The sequence below is a fragment of the Lycorma delicatula genome, chromosome 11 (genome assembly GCF_047948215.1).
Source record: "Lycorma delicatula isolate Av1 chromosome 11, ASM4794821v1, whole genome shotgun sequence".
Lineage (NCBI taxonomy): Eukaryota > Metazoa > Arthropoda > Insecta > Hemiptera > Fulgoridae > Lycorma > Lycorma delicatula.
This window is the reverse complement of record NC_134465.1, coordinates 7,258,193-7,277,339: the sequence shown is the minus strand read 5'-3', so window position 1 is coordinate 7,277,339 and position 19,147 is coordinate 7,258,193. Positions and strand designations below refer to the sequence as shown.

Genomic DNA, 19,147 nt, shown 5'->3' with positions numbered 1-19,147 from the left:
CATAATTTTTCATAAACAACTATTTTTATTTTATACACTTGTACAGAAACACACTTTTTGCAGTGTTTTGTTACATGCTGTTTATTCAATTATTATTATAATTTTACCATTCAGATCTTCTTTTATTTAAATCAAATTTTGATTACATATGTACCCAGACTGTTTATTTTTGGCAACTGGACATAGCTGCATAAATCATAAAATTACCCGCTCTGAAACGAGGAGTACGCATGTATTTTCACCAAGGACAAAAACTTAATCAACTACAGAGACGGTACAGTCATAGTCACAATTATTGATTAGAGCTTCTCCAGCTGCATCTTATGTATCCTGGGAGGTAAAAAATTATGTTATTCCTTTGAATAGAAAGTAAAAATACTTTTTTGTAGACCTAGTAATAAGTTACTTATGTAATTATTAAGTAATGAAATTTAACTTCTTACCTTTTACGACATCCTCAATACATTTATATTTCTACACTTAAAAGTTACAGTTTTAAAAACATATCATGCAACAGTAAAATGATTAATAAAATTTAACGTTTTAATGTTACACAGTTTGGTGGTGTACAGTAATTTAAAAATTTATAATTTTATGAACAGCCCATTTCTTTTATAGAACAAGTAGAGCCCATTTCTTTTATAGAACAAGTAGAGCCTATGTCAATCAGTCAATGTCAGTGAACATTTCAACTACCGACATTTGTTCACTTTCATCCTCCAAATTAGTAGTATCAGATTCAGAATCACTATCCTCTTATAAATTCATACAAGCACTGTCAATTACATTATCTAGCAGGCCTTCTGTTTGTATATACATTTTCAATTGTAATGACATGATTACACTTCGACTTCCATTGTTCTTTAGATATTATATTAAACCTTTCTTAGCATAAACGAGCCACGTCATTAGTGTTAAAAGTAACATTTCTGATTCTAACAACCGAAGATTTTAGATCACACAAATTTAATTCAACCGGATTCAGATGAGGGTGGTATGGTGACAGTCTTAACGCAGTTTGCTTTTTTCTGCCAGCAACCTATCTATTTGAAATGTCTTATGCCTCGGTTCATGAAGTTGAACAGATTCATACAAATCTTTTTTCAGCATGTCTTGTGAAAATGGTATTTTCATTTTTGTTAACCAATCTTTCATTAAAGTTTTTGTACACGATAATGTAAGAGTTTTGTTAATTTCTTTGTTAATAAGAATCACTACCCATTACAACACTTTTAGGTGGTAAATTTGGAATTAATTATTCCAAAATAAACCAATGTTCATAATTAGCAAAATTCATATTATCATGATAACCACTGGCGGTCTGATTTGATTTATATATTAACGATGCATTTGGAACAAAACTATTTATACTCCCTGCATGGATTATAATTGCCTCTGGCCCTTTGATATAGCAACAGTAAAACCTTCAGGTGAGTTGTCATGCCAGTTCTTTGGTTCGATGTAGTTACTCTGAATGTAAGTCTCATCAGTGTAAATAATAGGTCCATTTTCTCGATGGTACTGTTGTAAATGAGTTAAGAATATTGTATGTATTTTAATTGTATGTCATATGTTTCAATTAAAATTTTACAGTTATTTTTTTATTCTTACCCACCCAATTAAATCCCAGTTTTTTCAAAATTTTATTAAGACTAGTTTTCCCTCTCTGAAAACAAATAGATTCTCCTAAAACTGGTAACAAATTTTTTATTTGTTTTGGTACATTGTTTTTTTTACCTGGAGTTCTAAAAGATGTACTTGTGTTTTCACCAATTTCTTGAAACTCTTATTATTCAACTAATGGATCATTTTGAAATACCAGTGGATTGTGATGTGTTTACGAACTTTGTTTACCCCATTACAATTTTTGCAACAACTGCTTCTTTGTTCATAAACTTATATACATTAGTCGCTATTTCTCTAGCTTGACTACAAAGAGTTTTATGGAATATTGTTAATTTTTTAGGGGGCATATTTACAATTTGATAAAAACAGAACACATTTATATTGTAGAATACACAATATAAATATAGAATTGTGTAGAATACACAATATAAATAACCAACCAATACAAACACAATTACACGGTAATTTGCATCTCACTTCTTGTGCTTACTGTACAAGCACTGACATTGACAGCATGAACTTAGGTACAGAATGAAATGCACACACACTACTATTGCTAGCCTCTAACGAACGCCTTTAAAACAAACTGTCATAGCCTCGCACTGGATATCTGTCTAAAATTGAGCTGCCAAAAACAAACGGCCTATACACAAACGTCTAAGTATTTATTGATGATTGCATAATTGAGTGTTTTATAATGTTCAACTATTAGAAATTTAAAAAATTGTCTACTCTGACTGCAGATACCTAGACACCACCAATTCTGTACATTAATTAACATTTCTATTCCGTAATGTACATCATAACGGTATGTTTTATATTACTTCTCAGAGTGACTGAAGTACACAGGGATCAACATAGAACAGTAATCAACATGCAATATTTTAGAAATTTCATTAACAAATAATATTTAATCAAATTATCATAAAAAATGCGTACTAAAAACTGAATAAATTTTATCTTAGTTATGGTGACGGGAGAGTTTAATATTTTATTAAATCTTTAAAAATCTAAACTATTTACTTTAACAAAGTTGTTCCCATTAATCAATGAAATAATAAATTCTATTCTTTGATACTAACATGAAAGTTGCAATTAATTAATAATATATTCATAATACAGATATTTTTTTAGAATTATATTTAAACTAATGTAAATTATTTAGAATTATATGCTGCAGCTTTTTTTTGTGTGTGTGTGCGCGCGCGCACGCGTGCGCGCATGCAAGACAAGGAATTATACAACTGACCTTTCCATCTTGGATCGTTATCCCTGGGAACAATTGTGTAATGAGTAGTAATCTTAGGAAACGCTTGTTCACTGTAATATCTCTTTGCAAATAATGTTAACCTTTGCACTGAAATCATACAAAACATACAATAAATAAATGAGAGTTCAATGCAAATAAAAATAAATGAAGTATTATATTCTTTATTTATTTAATCAAAGATATAAACAAGAGTAATAACGACACTGTTCAATTATTGTCTGACAATATTTAGCTACCAAATCAGGTAAAATCATTGTGCAATAGCACATAATTCAAAACTCTTTGTCTTTCATATCTATCAATTTTGTATTTATTTTACATTACGAGTATATAATCTATTTACTTTTGCCTAAGCTGGTGAATGATAAAAAATTTTCAAGCCTAGCAAACAATATTTTTTAAAAGATATGATTTCAATTAAAAATTATAATTTACTAAGGTAGACTGATCTCTATAATCACACAAAAAGTCTTAATCCACAACCTGCAATACATTTTTGTGAAATGAAAACAAAATTTTGTAAAAACCATTTTTTTTTAAACTCAAGAATACTAAAAACATAAATTAGAATTAAGGAATCAAAATCTTTATACAATCATGATGTATAAGACAATAAGTAAACGTTACCTGCTAATAAAATGTAATTTAGGCGATACCGAATTGAATATCATTCATACCTAATAACTGCAGCTGGTTCATTACTAAATAAATAACTTTTCAGAATTATACTAAATAAATAAACAAAAAGGAACTTCTCCAGCATTTGCCTGGAAGGATCAAAGGAAAGCTGTCAGAGCAGCATTATAAAGTACAAAATTAATGAACTAAAACAGAGGAAGTTGTAGTCTTGTTAAATTTCAAACAAGTCACTCTCAAATATGACACAGACATACTTAAGAATAACAAGATTTCACCGGGCTTACTAGAGAAAGTAACAAAAGAAATGGTTCTGTTACCTTTTTGCTAGTTAAATAAAAAATAGTTAGTGTCACATAACTAAAATGTAGGTGATGTTCAACATTACATGTGATAACTTAATACAAAAATATGATAATTATATGAAATAACAGCAATAAATTTATCATAAGGTAATAAATAAATAAAATCAGGGCAGAATAAAATAATTTTGAAGGTATGTTGCATTAGTTGATTTTTGAATTCCAATAACAACAAATACGAGCGGTGAAGGCTGCAATGACAAAAAATCCTGCTTCTTATGAAGTCCCATCTGAGATAGTATACTTCAACATAACAAAATTGAAGGTCATAACACTACCGAAATTCATGATGAAATTTATAGATCTACAATATTAAGTAAAAAAAGTTTAAGGCAATAATGTCATAAAGTTTAAAGAAGAAGATGACCATAAATGAGAGATCTACTATTTGTGCAGATTATATTGTTATTGTTCAAGTGAACAAAAAGATGAATACTTAATGATTATTGTTCTTGCTACATATTCCACAAAGAAATTTCAGCATTTAAGACAAGTCACAGAGATTTTGACTCGGATGGATTAAATCAAAATATAATTTGAGTATTTTTAAGTGCTTCAAAAGAGAGGAAGATAAATTATTTTCCATATCATGACTGGTAAAGAACCGCATCAAAACATCACCCCAACAATGAAACCATTCAAGTTAACAAAGACATGAAGGTAAAAATATTATTTTTATTAATTTAATTAAGTCAGTAATAACAAATAGCATTGTGCATTATATTATGCAAATGTATTGTGTAGTGTATTTAAAAAATTGATGGAGTCATTTAGAACTGGTGACATGGGATGCTAAAATATGTAATCATTCTTAATTATATTAATGCATGTACCTATATTAAATATGCACAGTCAAGTTTGAGGAGTTATAAAAAATAAAATTACTCATCAGATCTCAAAAATTATTGCACCACCTTTCAGGTTCACAAGTTCCATTTGATTTAATTAACTTTTAGTTTTTGCTAATCTTAAAAGATATATATTCATGATGAGAACAAAAATAGGTTCAGTTTTATTTTTAGCTTTCCATTAGATATCTTGATTCTATTTGTAAAAGAACAATAAATGTTACAATAAGAACAATAGGTGGTTATTGAAAGAAAAAAGCATTGCTTAACTGATTGAAAGTCTAGACAGTAGATTTCAAAAGAGTAAAAGCAAGAAAAATTAATACCGAAGAACAAGAACTGAATAAATGGGATTTTATTTTAAACATCATTGGATGAATAGATTGTTCTGAGATGGAACAGGACCCCAATTCAAATTGAGTTAAATATAAAATTACTTTTCACTTACTGATAAGACAAAATATATGTAATTCATTGCTGTTTTATCGAAAGAGGTAATTTTTTTCTTAATGCAATTTGTCCCCATCATCCTAATGATCAATAGATAGAAAGAATAAATATCACTATTCAGAGCGCTTTTTCTGAGATTAATGAAGCTCATTATATAGCCGGCTCCTGTTATGAATAAAGGAAAGGTGTTAGAGAACACTTACAAACACAAATGTAACTTATGTTGGCTTGACGTGATGATATGCAACAGTATATTAAGCTCAGTGAAAAAAACAATGGGAAATCATTTTACTCTAGTGGATTACACTAATCTCTTGGCTTATGCTACCCCAGTGTTTATTATAGTTCTGATACCTGTAAAGCACCTTAGGTATAAGGGATACCAGTCAGAATCGAGGGTAGTCATGCTCACTATACAGCTAATTCTTGTGGTAAATAGTTTGTAGAAGGGAACTGAATATAACCTGCATTTCAGCACACTTGTTATTCTGCTGTGCAACAGGTAGGTGAAGAAGATATCAGTAAACCATTTCATTTCACTCCACCTCCCATAAGTAAACTTAGCATCAGCCAAAGTTTTCTGTTTTTTTATATAAATATTATTTCATTTTTATAAAAAACTTGCGTTTCATACCAATTCATCAATGAACACACACTTAGGGCATCTGAAATACATAATACATACATACCTTAACAATGTTACTACAATACTTTTGTCGTTAATGATAGATTAATTACAAAATCTTGGATCGGGGTTGGTATCAAGTTGCTGTAGTGAAATTTTCTATCAACATTCTTTTTGCTTTATTCTAAGAACCCTACAATTCATTTCAGTAGAAACATTTTTCATCTTGAGATCCTAATGCTAAATTTTCCCTGCAGAGCTTCTGTCAAAGCTTACAATATATGTAGAGTATCCTCCATCTGTAAATCAAAATTCTTCTTGATAAATCTGACTAAATTTTTCTATATTTCCTCTGGCTCTTTAAGTGGAAAGTCATCTAGGATGTTCATTGTCTTCTGTGTTCTGACTCTTTTGTGCTACTCAAGACACATACACACAAATAGTCTATATAGTCTTTTCTGTAAGCCTCAGTATGCACTTAAATACATTCTGTTGATGTGTTCAATTTTACAAAACATTTTAAATTGAGATGTTACTCAACCTTTAAACTTCATATTATTTTGACACACAATATTAAAAACCCAACTGTGCTAAATGACGACTCACTATCAACTGAATGACCAAAAGTGTTGAAATTTGTCATACAGGTTCTGGCACATGCAAGTTCTCTACCAAAGAGACTTTACTAGAATAATTTTGCCATTAATGCAGATTTTCTACAGTCAGTAAATGTGCTCAGCAGAATGGAGTCATCTGTAGGACTAAACTGCATTTATGTGGGCTAGGCACACCAATACGAATCAATATACTTGGCTAAGTGAAGATGGGAATGGGAATTTATTTCGGCAATCTCTTTTCATAGTAAGCCTGGCATGGAATCTTGGTATAACTGGAAATGGATATACTATTTATGGTAAATTTATATAGTTGATTATTAATGGTATTTCAGAGGTGGTCAATCTGAATTGAGACAACACCAAATAACTAACTGTAATTGGGCTTAGATTCTGTTGTGAAATAACATAATATGAAAATTAAACATTCATATTAGTCAATGCATCAACCAAATAATTAAAAATGAAGTAACACATATATATATATATATATATATATATATATATATATATGTCTGCAAGCAATAGATATATTAAAATACTATTATTACATAATCAGATCACATTCTTGTACAAATGGAGCACCCAATTTAGATTATACTATTACAAAATCATTACATCTAACAAAATGCCATAATATAAAAAATAGTAATACAAATATATTAACAAAATATCAAATTAAGGGCATATATGAATATAAATTTTACATTAAAAAATAAATATTTATTCAGAAAGAAAAATTACTTTCTCTTTTAAAAGTTATGAGTGATAATACTGAAACCAGTAACAGATGTCATCATCAAAAAAGTTCAAATCATTTGACCCTTTAGTTTCTTAACCAAACAGTTAAATAATATATACATACATTATACTGTTAACACATATAATATACTTTACAATACGCTAATAATTATGCACTTTAAACAATATTACAATTAACATAAAAAATATAATTAATTAACCAATAAAAAGAAACAAATTAAAAATGCTGAAAGTGAACAGTTTCTAATTCATAGCATCATATATAATTTGATTGGATAAAAATTACAATTTAGAAGAGCACCTCTAATTGATATTTCACTAGTTCCAAATTCAAAATAATTATTTGGTAATAGAAATAATTTATCCATTTATATATATATATATATATATATATACGTATGTATTCAAGGGTTAAACAAAAAACTTGAGCAATTTTTTTCAATTTCTTCCATTAGAGATATTCAGTTATAAAATAAGTTCTTTTTTTAAAACTGGCATGCCTGTCCGAGATATCTGTTTATATATGAAACAATATTGAAGCAAAATATTTTAGTTTTGATAACCATGTAAGTAAACTGAATTTAATCACTTCATAATACTTTAAAATGGAGGATCAAAAAGAATCTGTATAAAATTTATATAAAAAATGAGTTAATGTGTGCTCTTATCTAATAAAAGATTTGCTGAATCTAGTATGCAAAAATGAGAGTTTATGTGTATAACAAATAATTGAACAAGTTGAAAAATCAAACACATAGATAACTGATGGGAAAAAGTGGAAGTTAAGGAAAAATCATGGTTACTTTCCAATCACCATTAGGAAAAGCTGCTGAAATAAGATCCATTACCTCATATGCATCAATGAAACTTTTGTCAATGTTTTGTATGTGATAGAAGTGGTAGTAAAATTTGTTAAAAATTAGCTAAATTTTGATTAAAAAATCTGATTTCCTTGTACACCTATTAAATTACATACACACATTTAAAAAAAATGAAAAGTACATAAATACTTCATTCTGATATTTTTTTTTTTTTTTATTGTTATTATTGAATTATTACACTGGTCAACATGATTTTTTTTTCATGAGTACCAATAAGTGTACTTAAATGCAGTTTTTTATCCTGTTTTCAAATATGTATTCAGAATTTCTCCATCACCTACAGTTTTTTGTTTTGTTATTTTAATTTTTTTTAATATTTTAAAACGTTTTTTCATCCATTTGTCGATTGTCAATTAAAAGCTCCAAGAGCACTGTAAATATAATGGAACCAAATGAGCTAACTCAAAGGGTAGCATTGTTATTGTTGTGCAGGTTCAGATGTTATAGGCATGTACAAACATGCTCTAGTGCAGCACACATTCATTAGAACAATGCCAGTTGTTAGATAGTAGTGAACCAGTAAACACGTCATTGTGAGTGCTTTGTGTGTCTGAATTATTGTGTATTACATATTTACAACTTTATTTCTTTAAATTAGTCATTAGTTACAAAATGCCTAGAGTTTAAGTCAGCCTAACAATTTTTGTTATGTATGTGGTAAAGTGACGCACAAGGCCCTAGGCGCCACATCTCGTTGTTTATTGTGCACTATGCTTCTCACTGCATGGAAAAATGACACACACCACATGCCATTTGCTATCCCTATGATTTGAAGGGAACACAAAGATCACTATTCTGACTATTCACTGCTTAACAAACACTAAAGGGATTATGTCAAAATCAAAACCAACAGTGGTGTTCCCTAACTTGCAACCTGCAATTAGACCAGTTCCACACTGCGAAGAATTGCCCGTACCAAAGCCTCCAGAACATGTGACGTTAGATGAAGAGAGCTAAGAGTCTGATGGAAGTAAGAAAGAAAAACAAACAGATTCTGGTGATACAACTCTGATACAAAGCAGTTCAACTTAGTCTCATTTACTGACTCAAGAAAACCTTAACGATCTCATACAAGACTTAAAGTTATCCAAAAAACAGTCTGAAATGCTTGCTTCCTGGCTAAAAGGATGGAATCTTCTTCAAAAGAATACAAAGATATGTACTTATTGTAATCGTCAATCTGAATTTAGACTATTTTTCTGAAGAAAATGGCTTTGTGTTTTGTAATGACATTTCTTATCTTATGGAGACACTTTGCAATGAACATAACCCAATAGAGTGGCGCTTGTTCATTGATACCTCTAAAGTTAGTTTAATAGCTGTGCTACTGCATAATGGTAATAAATTCCCATCAGCATTTACAGCTCACTATGCTAGTATGAAAGAAACATATGAAAACTTTAAATTTATACTGCAACAGCTTCAATATGCAGTATATGAATGGAATATTTGTGGTGATTTGAAGGTAATTACACTTGTTCTTGGTCTGCAGCTTGGTTACACAAAGTACTGTTATTTTTTTTGTGTGAATGGGATAGTGGGGAATGAAAAAACCATTTCATTAGAAAAGAATGGCCTAAACATGAATCAGTCATTCCTGAACAAAAAAATGTAAAACATGACCTATTGTGCAATCCTAAAAATGTGCATCTACCTCCATTACATATCAAACTAGGATTAATGAAGAATTTTGTCAAGGCAATGGTCAATACTCCTGGTTTCATGCACTTAAACAGAAGTTTCCTAAAATTATGAAAAACTTAAAGAAGGAATAATTGTGGGTCCACAAATTTAATATATAATATATATATTAATGAATGATGAAAAGTTTGAGGAACTATTGAATCCACTGGAGAAAGCAGATTGACAAGCATTAAAAAATATTACTCAGAGTTTTTTTGGGAAATCAAAAGACAGAAAATTACCATGATATTGTCAATTATCTTAAAACATCTTATAAAAATTTGGGTTGTAATATGTCCTTAAAAGTACACTTCCTGCACTCGGTTTTAGATTTCTTCTCAGAAGATCTTGGGCAGAGAGCAAGTGAGTTATGAGCATGGGAAATTACCTTTATAATTAAAAAGAAAACTACACAGAAAAATATTAAGAATATCAACGAAGGTATTCAGGATTAGTCCCAAACGGTAAAGATTTTGTAGAATTTTTAATAATCTTCGTGAGAATGGTAGATTTCCCAGTGCTTGTGTTTCTTCTGAGCATCAACCAATATATTGTGATGAAATAGAAAATATTCTTCATGTAGTAGAGCTGTCCTACAAAGAGCATACGAAGAATTTTTATCAGATTCAGAATTCTACAAAGTACATCATGGAAGAAATTAATCTCAAGGACTGCGTCCTTATCATGTTCACAAAGTTCAACACCTTCACCTTGGTGATCATTTCAGAAGACTGCAATTTTGTCACTGGGTTAACAATAATTGCCACTTAATTCCGTTCATATTATTTTCGGATGAAGCTACTTTTACTCGTAATGGCATAAACAACAAATAGAATCTACATTAGTGGTCTGAGGAAAACCCATATACTGTAATTAAATCAAATTTCCAGCAAAGATTTTTTGTGAACATTTGGTGTGGCATGATCAACAACCAATTAATAGGACCTTTAAATAACAGAACAACGTGTCACGGAAAGAAATTATCTGCAATTTTTAAACAATGAGGTTCTAACAGTGCTTGAAAGTTTCTCACTGGTGAAACAAATTGAAATGTACTGTCAACTTGATGGAACACATAACACGAATGAAGTAAGACAATTTTTAAATGAAAAATTTACTGGTAAATGGAGTGAACATAGTGGGCCGGTAAATTGGTCACCTAGATCATCAGACCTTACTCTCTTAGAGTACTGTTTACGGAGATGGATGAAATGCGACATATACAAGCAAAATGTAAACACACACGATGAATGATCTCTCACATTCTCAATGCTGCTGCCCTTATCAAGGAACACAATCATTAGGTTGGTGACAGAATGTAAGGAAACGAGTTGAAAAGTGCATCGATGTCGATGGTCAGATTTTCAAATACTTGTTGTAAATTAATGCAGTTTAAACCACAATGAGAACTTTTTCTTAAGTAAATTAGAAGTGTTTTTATTTTACTAAGGTCTAAATTTATTGTACTAAAAACAGTGTTTTTTTTTTTACTTTTTATAAATTCATAATATTTTTCTGTTAAGTTTTGTTCTGTAGTTTTTAATAATAAAAGTTTATTTTTTCTTTGTTTTTCATAGATTTAGTTCATCAATTTTCTTAGAATTAAATTTTTTATAAGTTTTTATAATAAAATTTGTAGTATTTATTAATCATTTAACAAAGTTATACTTCAAGCTAAAAAAACCTGTTTTTCATCACTTTTTTCTGTTTTAAGTTTTTTCTTTCTTTTTTTTTATCCCTCCCTCCCGAAACCAGACCCCCAATTAAGCAGTTAGGCCCGGCTATGCCGTTTCCGGCCTCCATAACCCAGCAACCGGGACTCGGTTCTTTATGTTTCGCCTCTAACGGCGACACTCTCGAAGGGGCCCAGTCTTTTAGCTCAGGGGTTCGAGAGTCTACATCACCCGAGGCGAACGGTAGCTCCGTACGGAACTGTCCTTCACCCCCTCGCTACCGGAAATTTCATTTGCGGTATTCCCAACACAAAACCCGTCACAGTGTCGAAGTCCACGGAACTGCGTAACATCGTTCCAACGATGGTCCCTACCTCGAGATGTCCAGTTACGGCGTTCCGTGACTGTACTGTACTATTGGCACTGGAATGTCACGTGTTCCGGTGTGTCTAACTCCCAACAGTAGGGTCAGAAGGGGTCTGCAGCTCTTCTTCGTCTACACAGGTATGAAAAAGACCCCATGGCCGGTCAGGAATTGTGTCAGCCGGAATTCCTGTTCGCCAAACTTCCTCGCAGCTGACGGCTCAATTACGGGATATCCAGTTCTGAGACCTGTTTAATTACATTTTTTATGTCAAAAAACATTAAAAAACATCAAATTTACCTCTTATACCGGGGGAACTGAAACAGGGCGAAATTTTTCGTTAACAAGGCCTTTTCGGACATTTTTTTGATGAATGTTTCCCTTATTTTCCAAAATATTTCCCTTTCCTCCTCAGTCTCACAGCATATATACAGAATGATTAACGTAGTATTATCGGCGCTTTCTGAATTCATTTTACTAGCAAAAATAATGAAAAAAGATCAAATAACATGTGTTTGGAAATGCTACGTTAGTTGAGTTACGGTTGCAAAATATTTCGCCCCGATTACTAGGCAAAGAGTGAAATAAAACCACAGTGAAATTCTAAGAACCCAAATTAAGAGCTAAACTTGATGGTTCACATGTGAATTTAGATCTGAAAAATTGAATAAACCAAGTTCCAGAATCATATCTCCAGTAGTTTTCATAATATATGATGTAACACAGAAAGAACTGTTGTTTAAAAACATGTTTTTTACGTTTATAATACAAAAACTTTGTTAAATAACAAAAAAATGCGTAAAATTTATTTCAAAACTCATTGAAAATTTAATTCTGAGAAAATTGATGTAAAAAAGTCCAGAAATGTGTTGAAAATGGCGGGCTCATTGTTGAACATTTATTATAATCTGGTATGCACTTTGGTTTAGTGAACTGTTTCTAAATAAAATTCGAAATTTTATAAATTTTCTTTGTTTTACTCAACTTATCGTAATATTATTTTGTTCAGAATTAAATTTTTCGATAAATTTTGTTTAAACGTTTTATCTATTTAACAAAGTTACTATACGTGAAACATAAAATACAGGGATTTTTAACACAATTTATTGGTTTTTACTCCGTATTTCTCAAAAAGTACTGCAGATATGGTTCTGGGCTCTAATTTATTTCATTTTTCAGGTCAAAAATCATAAGAAATCACATATTCTGCTTCTTAATTAATGTCCTAAAAATTTCAATACGACCTCATTTCACCTGGATAGCCGAAATCTTTTGTTAACCGTAACTCGGAGAGCATTTTAGATCAGCATTTCTTAACCGGTGGTCCGCGGAACACTGATGGAGCGCATAACAATTTTAGTAGTCCGTGAACTTCTTTATGCTCATTACATAGTTTTACAACCTTTAAATGCATTATTACTCATTTTGTTAATGGGAATAATAATGCACACAACTTAGTAACCCGAGCACTTGCTTACCGTACAACTGCGAGTTTACAGTACTGTCTGAACCTTTTACGCTTTCCTCTGAATTAGGTCTGAATTAGTCCGCTTACCCCAACGGGTTGGATCTAGTGGTGAACGCGTCTTCTCAAATCAGCTGACTTGGAAGTCGAGAGTTCAAGTTCTAATAAAGGCAGTTACTTTTATACGGATTTGAATAATAGATCGTGGATACCGGTATTCTTTAGTGGTTGGGTTTTAATTAACCACACATCTTAGGAATGGTCGAACTGAGACTGTACATGACTACACTTCATTTACACTCATACATATCCTCATTCATCCTCTGAAGTAATACCTGAACGGTAATTCCCAGAGGCTAAACAAAAAAAAAACAAAGGTAATTAATCCGAAAAAAAACCTGCATTTTCTTCAATTGGGTACGTAATTTTTTGTGTGATCATCAATACAAGCTTAAAATTGTCATTGGTCTACAGTCTCAGTTGGGTTGAAAAACACTGTTTTAGATCATACGTTTATATAAACTTTTCCATTATTTTCACGAGTAGAATCGGTTATGAAAGTCCCGCGGGAACTTCATGGTATACTCTGTAAATGTAATTCTAATTATTTTATAAATACTTAGAGTTTATGACTGGAATTAACTATTTAGAGAATCATTAAAAAGAAAGCTTTTGCTATTTGGAATAATATTATATTTCCATTCATACCATTTTTCCCATATAAAAGTCTCTTATAAAATATCCTGGGGGTCCAAAATTTTCTACAACTTCTTGCTTTTTAAGTTTTTGGATAATGGATTTTATTTAATTTTTTAATATAACCGTGTAACAGTGGTAAATGAAATATGTTTGATCAGTTATTATTAAAATATTGGCGATACATATAATAATGCTTTTTCTCCATGCTTTTTTGTTAGTATATTATTTAATCAATTTTCAGTTATACACTGACATGCTAAAATAGTAGGAATATTGCTGTTGTAGTCTTTGCGGAAACTTATAATTTTTATAGTTTTTCATTTGCAAAATTATCCATGAGAAATTACATACAATTAATCATGAGAAAATTAAATAAAAAATAATGTATAAGTATTGTTTTAACTAACGCTTTAAATAAATAAATGGTTAAATGTAAAAATGCAGAGTGAAATGGAAAAAAAAACACCGTTATCACTAACAAACAGCACACGAAACAGTTTTTGGTTATCATGTGATGGGGCACAGCCACCGCAGCTGGCAGGACAGTCACTGCAAAAAATCTTTGCAATGTTGAATGTTGATATTCACAAACAGAAAAGTTCAGAAAAATAGTAATCAGTGTTACGTTTGATCCACTGTTGCCTGCATTTTTTAAAAAGATCACATTACAGTATTATTAAAAGAAAAAAATATATATATACATATGAGCTGACAACAAAGATGTTATATTTTACTAGCACTACTTATTTATTCTCATACGGTGGAAAAATAGTGATACAAAAAAAAGTTTAAAAAAAAATCAATATTTTTAAACTTTGGCTCCTTCCGCAAAGTATTTTAGTATATATTTTTTTTGGCCACTTACACTGCTACTGTGCTGACGAAAACATACAAAATATTTAGTTAAAAAAATATGCAATACAGAAAGACACCTTTTTTCGATTTTTGAGGAAGGGGAAGAATTTATGGGCAATTTTTTTTTTTTTAATGTAACATAAGCACGTATGATTTTTTCTTCTTTTTTAACCTCCGGGTCCATCATTAGGCATTGCTTCAGAGGATGAGATGAATGATTTTTAGCGTGTGTGAAAATGCCATGTCTGACTGGGATTTGAACCCGGATAAAGACCGTGATGCTACCACTCGCGCCACGGAGGCCGGCAAACATGTATGCATTAATTGAACTTAATGTAAAATGGGGTTATGTTTGAAAAATTTTGAGAAATTTGAACTCAAAGAAACTATCTATTACACACCCTGAAAATATTGATCCCAAACTTTTACCGACAAACTGTTCCAGAGATTTTATAACTACAAATCTCTGTACCATATTTCATCAAAATCGGTATAACCAGTCAAAAGTTATTAAGCTTCATACATGTACGTATGAAGTACATACATACGAATATTATCCTTACATTTTTTTTTTTGAGTTCTCAGTCATGAAATGTCAATAAATGCAAAAAAACCCATACCCCATTTTTTCATTGAATATAATACTTTCCTTCTTGCAGCATAGTTATAGAGCTTCATGCCAAGAAAGTAAATTGCCATACAATTTACCATATAAACTTCAGGAAGGTACAAATTTGTAATAATTTCACAGAATGTAGTCAGTTTTTTTAAAATCTTTTACAAAAATCAAAATGGTAGCTTTTTTATTTTAGTATATCATCAGATTTTATATTGTTCACGTATGAAAAGTAACAAAATTTTCACAAAATCTAATAAAACTTCTCTAACACCAACTAAAGTTTAATTTCTATCTTCTTAAGTTAGTTTGACAGGTGGATGACTTGCATATATGAGGATTAACCAATAAAAGTAACAACAAATATAACACATAAAATATTGTAAAAACGAAGACACACGTATCAGTGATTAATAAATGGACATATAAAACATCTCATGGAACAAAATCCATCTTTGTTTACAACAACTATATAACAGAAACTGGGCACTATATAATACAACAAATGGTTGTGTATAATGAAATCCTGAATGAAAAAAAAATTTTAACAGGAGAAAACATGGCAGAGTATACACAACATAAATTTTATAAAGTTGACAAACTGAAATACAATCATCATAAAAATAGATATCAAAATCATATACATTAGGCAATTTTTTAAACCGCTAAAACTGGCATACATAAAAATGCGAATTAAGAACAACAAGAAGAAAAATCTCTAAGGAACAGATCAACTGCTAGTAGACTCCATTCAACAAGAAACTTCACAAAAGGTTAGAAAGACCTTTCATACTAAAACAAAAGGATATTTAGTATAATTTAACTTACTTTCACTTACAAATTTCAACATAATTGAATCATGAATTGAAAACATAATCTGTAATTAGATATATTTTTACTACATTATACTAATAATAAAAGTATGCTACAAAGTACCCCCTATATAAAAATTTAAAAATGATTTTTTTTTTTTGACAGAGCACAATGATAATAAATTTGAAACATAAACTTCTGCAACAATAAACCAAAACAAATTTTATAATTATTGCTTTCAAAATGTTTTTGTACATCTTAGCGATCAACTTCAGCGATTGGTGTTCCTTGATGTCAACTGTTATATATACATATGTATACACAGTGCGATTTATTTAGTTTTTTATTTTGCCTAAGATCATATTAATCCAAATTATTTTAAATGCATTACTATTTTCTGTTACTGTTTGAGCGTGTATGTGTACAAATGTTATACATTTTTATTGTTTTGCTTATCTTTGCTTTTAGTTTTAGTTGTTTTGTGTACAAGTCAGTGAGAACATCAACAGAAGTCATTGAAAGTGGTTATGAATACGATTGAAACATTTTTGAACTAAGTTATTTAAAAACAATTATTACAAAATCTGGTTCAACTTGTCATAAAAATATTAACGTTTTTACACAATGCAGTTCATGTACTATGTACTTTGGTATATGCATATTTAATATATTACAAAAACAAAATTATTTTATGCTATGTATTAAAAATTTTGCAAGTTAAAAAAAAAAATATATATATATAAAATGCAAAAGTTAAATTTACTAATACATTTGATAAATTTTATTACATTTCTAAATTATTTAAACATAACTGGGCTAATTTTAATTTCATACTGCATGTTTAAATTATGTAGAACACAAAGTATTAATAATGAACCAAGAGCTATAACCTATAAAATGAAAAACTATGAAAAAATGAAATAAATGCGATGAAAAACAAATTTTTAAACGTAATTAAGAAGCAAGCTAAAGGGCAAATAAAAAACCAATTCACCCTCTTATGTGAAACAGTAAATAAATCGGGGTCATGGGTACATTATGATAAAAACGCGATATACATCTAACCAAAAATTTTTGAATTAAAAATATAAAAACTACTCACCACATTTTGAATTTAAAACTACACTAGCAGCCATTTCAATCACAAACGGGTTAACAAACCAATAATTGAATTTTATGATATCCCAATCACCGAACAAGCTAACGTTAACAACATAGTAATAATAATTAAACTATTAAAAAGTACAGCTGATTTCACGGTCACTGCTTTTTTTCAGTATATCATAGTAGTTCAGTCTACTACCAATAGATTGCAAAATTATCGACGTCTAAAGTTACCGATGTAGTTCTTTGTTTCAGCGCTAGATATCAATAGTGTACTACGCTATCTTTGTTTTCCACATCTTGGTGGTGGCGCACAAGTCGCCGTTCGATATATATAAATCGTAAAGAGCCTTGCCTGTGGCATAAATTTCTCAATCGTCTCGTCGAGTCTTACGTGATATTAGTTGACCGTATCATTACCATCATCATGCCAGTAGACGTTGCTTGCAGTAGCAGTACCGCATTTTTTGATAAAAAAATAAATTACACGCATCGTAATTTGGAAGCTATGAGTGGTTATATGACTTTAGTGGGTCCTGGAAATCATCGTCAGTCGGTGCACGTAAAAGTTTACAGAACTTCACTGGAACATTTCGCAGCCATATATCCACAGAAGAAAGTATGTCGACCGCTGGGCGTGATCAATTTAAGAAATACATGCGTCGATAGGTTGTCAGATTCAAAACAAGCTGGTTTTACCGTTCGTGAACGTGGCTTTGATACATCGATGTGTTTAACTTTCATCTGCGAATCTCCTAGAGAACTGGATTCGTGGTTAGTAGCGTTTACATCGCTTAGCTCGCCTACATTGCATCAATCATCGCTACCGAGCGTAATGGAGGACGATGAATCTTGAAGAATATTGGTATAATATCTTTTTCTCAATAATTTTCACTTTGATAGGATGAGAGAAGATTCAACACCTATATACATGTGCGCGGCGCCGATGAACGGTGTTCGATCAATGACCCTGGAAGTCCGTCTGCCTCTGTTGAAGTTATTACACTTTTCAGGTACTACTACATGTGTATTAATTAGTTATTCCCTTTTTGTTTTAAATTTTTGTGAAGGGGATTGATTATATATGTTTCAACACGTACCGGTTACAGTAAGTTTTTATTTCATAGTTACCCGTATTGTGTTTTACTAGGGAATTTTAACATTTAAAAGTGATACAGTGTTATACCTTTGTATTTTGTAATTACAAATTATTTATTAATGGAGAATTTTTACGTATTTATATCTTGCATGAATTTGGCGTATGTTCTTAAGGTTTATTATATATTATTTTAATATATGATTTGTAGGCTGACTATTATAGAAACAGTAATGATTGATCTATGACCCCCCCTACCACCAAAAAAATGCATCTATGTATTAAAAAATTGTAAAAAAAAAAAAGTTGCACAAACTTAAAGACAAAAACCAATTATAGAGGTTTTTAACTATAAGTATCATTTTTAGCAGAATTTTTTTGATTTAACTTTTTTTATAACTAATTTCTTCAGATTTTACTTTTCTTGTCAAATTAGTAAAATAAATGTCAATTTATTTTGTAATTTTGTACTACTTATTTAAATTGTAATTTTTTTATTCTTTAGAGTGTATAGTATAGATTTCAGGTAATTTTTTATTGGGGGGCATTTATTTTACATAACTATTAAAAATTACATTCCATTTGATAAGAATATTTTATGTTAATTGTTTATTACTTAGGTTTCTATAATTTAATATATATTTATATATATAAGTATTTTTTTTTCAATGCTAGTCACAATATGTAAAAATACAGAAAAATTTG

General features: G+C 30.2%; 1 protein-coding gene across 2 annotated transcripts in view; it reads right to left on the bottom strand.

Moving 5' to 3' along the window:
* Positions 1 to 17,504, bottom strand: part of Etf-QO (electron transfer flavoprotein-ubiquinone oxidoreductase) — an 88,846-nt gene extending 71,342 nt beyond the window's left edge. For both annotated transcript variants that reach the window (XR_012758306.1, XM_075378907.1), the window contains exons 1-2: positions 17,345 to 17,504; positions 2,876 to 2,983 (exon numbers count right to left, since the gene is read on the bottom strand). Coding sequence is in view for 1 of the 2 variants with exons in the window: in XM_075378907.1 (XP_075235022.1) it covers positions 2,876 to 2,983; positions 17,345 to 17,378 (142 nt within the window). In the remaining variant the exon portion in view is untranslated. The remainder of the gene's footprint in view (positions 1 to 2,875; positions 2,984 to 17,344) is intronic.
* Positions 17,505 to 19,147: the final 1,643 nt, after the last annotated feature.